Genomic DNA, 6,244 nt, shown 5'->3' with positions numbered 1-6,244 from the left:
CAGTAGTAAAGAGTACGTAGTTTTCGTTTAGAAATTTTTTGGTATACACGTTTTTGACTCACCGGTTTTATAGAAATTTTTGGGTATATACGTTTTCGACCCTCCGGTCGGATATATCAAGCTTCGTCAACATACCTTACCATTTTAGCTAATCGTTTTTTATTTGACGATCTGTATCATATTCTACACCGACTATTAAAATAACTGATTTAGATTTATTTGACTCATTTTGAGATTGTTGATCCAACCAAACAAAAAAGAACTCATTTTATTTCCAACCCGTCAGCAACCCGACTAGCACCTTTTGCATCAATAAAGAACAAACATTAACGAATTATAGGAATCAAAATTTCAACCACTTCGCATAACCAAATCCTTAAAAAATCTTCGATAAAAGCCAAAAACAAACAGCATAACAAAACATCTGGCCGAATTGTATTTAAATCCTTAAGCTTTGACTCGTCCATAGAACTTTGCCTTTTCATCTGCGGTCTGGAAACGACCATGCCCAAACTTAGAAGACGTGTCTATGAACTTGAGCTTAATCTCCTCCATCGCAAGCCGAGATGTCTGGGTCAACAGAGACTGTCTCAAAGTCACGACACGTTTCTTCGGTCCCACGCAACACCCCTTGATCATAAGAAAATCATCTTTCACCACACCATAGTGTGGGAACCCGCCCATTGGGGTTATCTCCTTCTCAGTCCTATCATATAAAATAACAACCTTTAGAAACCAATTATTATTATTATGTTATTTAAATGAAACAATAAAACAGGATCTCATTTAAACCTGTCAAATTCAGTAAGAGCGGAATGAGACTCCTGGCCAGCCTTCCCGAGCTTGTAAACCTTCTTATTCATTTCAGTTCGATGATGATACCCGTTCTGACCAGCTCGTGCAACCGTAAACGAAACCCTAGCCGGATGCCAGGCACCGATACAAGCAACCTTACGCAGCCCACGATGAGTCTTACGGGGCAAACGAGTCACACCCCAACGAGTCACAACGCCTTCATAACCCTTACCCTTGGTCACACCAATGATATCAATCATTTCATCTTTCTGGAACACAGCGTCAATCGGAATCTGCTTCTCAAAGAAACTGTATCCGAAATCAACCTTTTGTGCCACGTCACCGCCGTTCACCTGAATCTCCATCAAGTGGGCCTTCTTCTGCTTCAAGCCCTTCATCTTTCGGATCTGTGTGTGTGCCAGCACACGGATGACATTGCAGTACTTCTTCATTTTTTCCAACTGTGATTGAATTTCCTTCTTGCCTGAGTCGTTCTCGTACTTCAATGCGTATTTGGTAAAAGCCTTCTTCTTTGACTTGCACCAGTTCTTGTAAAACCTTCTTTTAACGTCCTCACTGAGATGTTGGGCCCAGACGGTGTTCAGACTGCGAAGCCCACGTGGGGTCTTGACGTAGCCCACAAGCCCAACGACGACCATTGGTGGTGTCTCAATGATTGTCACTGCCTCGCATGTTTCTTTCTTGTGGAGTTCTGAGAAACAATATACAACATTCAGATATTATATAGTGTTATTATAAAATATTAAAAAAAACATGTGATTATATAAAGATCGCTTACTTGACCCAGGTTTCTCGACTTCTCTAACAATGTGGGTCATTCCAGCTTTGTATCCCAAAAAGGCAGTTAGTCTACAGGGTTTACTAGGGTCATCTTTCGGGAACGCCTTCACTGCAAAACCGAAACGATTACAACATAAGCTATACTTGATGTATTAAAACATAACATAATAGATTATAATTACAACATAGCTTTTCTTAGATTATAAAGTGTTGCCACTTTTTTAACTTACGGTTCAACATTTTAAAAACAAAAAATAAGAAAAAACAGTAAAATCAAAATATCATTGTCTTGAATAACTAACTAGTAAAAAAACAGGTTACACAAAATAATAATAAAATCACATAATAAATTAAACTATATGAGAATTAAAACCTTTTCCTCTGTGACGGGCTGCCCTTTTCCTTGGAAGAAAGCCCAACGAGCCATGTCTTGGGTGCTCAAACTTGCGATGAGACATGGTATCTAGCTTGTTTTAAATCTGCAAAACTTATGAACTTCATTTCGAAATAAATTAAAATATAAATGCAACAATAAGAAGTCAAATAGTCGATTAATATATGAGTGTGCAAAATAGTACCCAGTGATAGAAAACTATATAGTTTCACAAAATGTACCTATATATTTAAACAAAAATTCCTTTTGAAAAGACCATGTTACTACATAAGTGAAGAATAGCTATATATACATATATTCATGTAACAGTCTTATTTATTTGTAGATTTATGATTAACTTAATCAACCATTACATGAATAAGCTATTCATATAGTTACAAGATCTATATATACACACATGGGTGTGTGTTTATAAAAATAGATCTATTTACCGTTACATAAGTTAAGAGTGAACATTGTAAATATATTTATAGCTTACTTACATGCACAACCATATTTGTAGAGTAAATGACAACCTTAAACAACCATCTAAATTACTCAGTAGCAACTTCTTTACGCGTGTAAATGACAAAACCATAAACAGACGTAACTGATAAACTTTTTTTTTCTTTTCGTATACATGACAAATATAAACAAAAGTTTTTTATGATGTATTTTAATTTTAATCCCATGACAAATCTGAAGAAAAGTTTTTTATGATGTTGTATTTTAATTTTAATCATAAAAAGTGTACAAAACATGGAATTTAAATGGTTTTTGATGACACAAAGAAGCAGACAATTATACTAATACTAATAATATTTGATGACATTATGTTTATGCATTGAATGATTTCGAAACAAATTTACGTATCAGTTTTAGCTCAAAATCCATTCATAATGACTAGGCTACACAAGTGAAAAACAACAAACAATGTACCCATATATATAGTCGATATATGCATATATACAAATGACATCCAGTATACATACCCAGAAAAAAACATAACACGTATTATTAGCTTTTATATTATGCACACTATATAATAATTAGATTAAATCATAATCATAAAAATTTTAAAAGATTAAACATTAATAGTGGTCTTAACTCTTCATAGAGTAATAAACAAACAAAAACAATTCCCCACCTAAATGAATTTAAAACTTTTACAATAATAAGTAAAAAACAAATAAATATATACATATGTCCAGACAAAAAATGCATACAGCTAAAAATTTGATAGCACATAGATAGCATTGACTTGCAGCAGCTGGCAATAACCACATCATGTAATTGAATAAAATGCTCCAATACCATAGGCCTATGGCAAAATGTTTTTGCCAATTCTCAGGCTCATTAGTGTTTCTTACCAAAACCACAATGGGATTTGGCAGATAAGCCCTTTGAGACTCAAGCCTTGATTAATTATATGTTTTAGGAGACCATTTCATTCACCATACACAAATGAGGCCAAACCAATATGCTAACAAGATCAAGTTCTATTTGCCATCTTAAAACAATAAAATTATAAAGAAAAACAATAAATATAAATATAGTATTCAAAGAAAATACCATTAAAAACAAACATCTCTATATATACTTTTTAAGTAAAAACAATTGAAAAATTAAATGATTGAAAATAATGAAAATTAATAAAAAAATATTGAATTGAAATAAACAAAAAATCAGCTATGAATCATGGAGTCTTATAACATCAATCAAAATCAAAAGAGAACCTACTTTCATAAAAAAAAACATGTAGATAAGTAAAAAAATCATAAAAAATTACACATAAACCATATCTGATATCTTAGAAGAAACAGATCTACACCATCAAACCAAAAAAAAAACATTTCTGATGATTACATACAAAAACTACAAATATATACATATAATCAATGATAAAACATCGAAAACAACTAAATCATAAGTTTCTAATCATAGAAACAATCATCCGTGTAAAAGCTACAGCATAATTAACCAATTCAAATCTAAATCAACTAATTTCGATACGTTAAACTAATCAAAAACAGGAACGTTTGAATATATATACACACACTGTAATATAATTAACGATCTGCAAGCATTCGAATTCAATTCGACAAAGTAATCAGGCAGAATTGCAATAATTAAAGAGGTAATTCAGAAAGTCATACCTCGAAACCTAATTGAGAGATAGATCTGAGACGAACGGCACAGAAAGTGTGCCTTTGGTTAGGGTTTTATCGACTTCTATGATCCTATGGAGATGATTTTTGGCCGTTGGATCAAGTCATTGACACGATCAACGATTTTAGGGTTTTTTATTGGGCTACTGGGCCGCTAAGGACGGTTTGGACCTTGGGAACAAAGATCCATCAACTAAAGTCTAGAGGTGTACAAAAATGAACCCTAAAACCGGTTCTTAACCCGAACCCATTTGGGCCGAACAGGTTTGAGACCAAACTAAAAGAAAGGGCCGCTTTATAAACTGAATCGGTTTGGTCCCTAACCAGGTTTTCTACACCTCTACCATTAATGATGAACGATTTGTCTATTTATATTGTCTACATTTATGTATTGTATAGGTTTAAAAATTATGTTTGAAGTGTAATTATTGTTGAGGAAATATAACAAAGTGAGTTATCCAACTATGATCGTTAAGATGCGCGTTATGTTGTTTGATCTTTATAATTGTTTTCTAGGTCATGTTATAAGTTGTCGCATGTCCTACTAGTGTGGTGAGCTCCTTAGCCTCAAAATATGCGTAGTCCAAAAGGAGGCACCAAACAGGGCCGACTCAAGGGATAGTGAAATAAAGCAAGCATTTTGGGCCTCAACTTCCTTAGGACCTCAAATTCTAAACAAAAATAGATATTATATGTAGGTGATTTTAGCTTTGGATTGTTGAAATTGAGGTTTGTGATCTATAATTAAGCATACTCATAGTTGATGTATGAATCATAGGATCTAAAGCTTTTTTTTTACGAAAAAGGCCCCAATATTATTATTATTTGCTTTGAGCCACTCTTTCATATTAACGGCAAAAGGGAGACACTAAGCTAGTTACACTGATAGGTAAATGATATGCCTAACAAGAGAAATTGAGGGAGGATTTTTATTAAGAACTTGATAACTGTGAATACATAATTATTTATTACGGCATGATTTCAACATAAATTCCTAGGATAGTTCGCTCTCTCCATGCAACAAGGAGGTGCCAATAACAAAATAACAAACGCAATCGTGCCATAACAAGACTTAGGGGGGTGTTTGGCTTAGCTTTTTTTATCTAAGCGTATTCTCTGTTACTTATATTACCCTCCAAATTACACTTTAGTCACTTTTAATATTTCCTCATTTGCCCCATGTAGAGGTGTATAAAAAAACCGGTTTTAGAATCGAAACTGGAAAAAAAAACGAAACCGGTTTTTTTAACCGGTCTTTTTATAACCGGACCGGTTTTATAACCGAACCGCCGGTTTGTGACCGGTTACTAATCTTGATCTGAAAAACCGGTTAATAACCGAAACCGTTTTTTTTTTTTTTTTTGAGAAAAACCGGTTAAAAACCGGTCCTAACCGGTTACACCGGTTATTGTTTTGGACTTGAAAACCGATTAGTAACCGAAACCGGTTATAAAAAAAACCGGTTTTCGTTTTAGGTGAAAAAAACCGGTTCGGTTAATAACCGAAACCGGTTTTTGAAAAAAACCGATTTTTACACCTCTAGCCCCATGTAGACTTAGACTTGTCATTTGTGGTGAGCCGATTAGTAAGCTCATCATTACTCCCCCTTCCAAAGAAGTCTTGTCCTCAAGACTTATAATAGGAAATTGGCCTTTGACCAATGAGGAATCTTCCCAGGTTGCGTCTTCAGGGGGTTGGCCCTGCCAATGCACTAGGCATTGGTTAATAGACTTTGGACCATCATAAAGTAAACGCGTAGCCAACACTGCTGCTAGGGCAAGAGGGTTCTTGTTGCTAATGACCAACTTAGGAGGTAAGGTAGACTCAGTGGCCCCTAAAACCACATTATTTAATAAGGACACGTGAAAAATTGGATGGATTTTTGAAGTAACCAGAAGTTGCAGTTCGTAAGCCACTGGTCCAAGTTTTTCAAGAATCTAAAATGACCCAAAAAATTTAGTAGCCAATTTCTAGTGAATTCGGCTTTTGACGAACAACTGCCGATAAGGTTTGAGCTTCACATAAACCCACTCACCGACCAAAAAGTGCACATCCCTTCTTGTGTCAATCCTCCCACTCAGTTCGAGACAAAGAGTGTATCCCCCAA

General features: G+C 34.7%; 1 protein-coding gene across 1 annotated transcript; it reads right to left on the bottom strand.

Moving 5' to 3' along the window:
• Nucleotides 1–253: 253 nt before the first annotated feature.
• Nucleotides 254–4,247, bottom strand: LOC110889737 (60S ribosomal protein L3). The gene is made up of 5 exons (XM_022137310.2): nt 4,126–4,247; nt 1,970–2,075; nt 1,595–1,705; nt 793–1,507; nt 254–706 (listed from the first exon to the last, which is right to left on the bottom strand). Exons 2-5 carry the CDS (start codon nt 2,052–2,054, stop codon nt 448–450), a joined length of 1,170 nt encoding a protein of 389 aa, XP_021993002.1. The 5' UTR covers nt 2,055–2,075; nt 4,126–4,247; the 3' UTR covers nt 254–447.
• Between the last annotated feature and the right edge of the window lie 1,997 nt (nt 4,248–6,244).

Source organism: Helianthus annuus, chromosome 11 (genome assembly GCF_002127325.2).
Source record: "Helianthus annuus cultivar XRQ/B chromosome 11, HanXRQr2.0-SUNRISE, whole genome shotgun sequence".
Lineage (NCBI taxonomy): Eukaryota > Viridiplantae > Streptophyta > Magnoliopsida > Asterales > Asteraceae > Helianthus > Helianthus annuus.
This window is presented reverse-complemented; position numbering and strand designations above follow the sequence as displayed.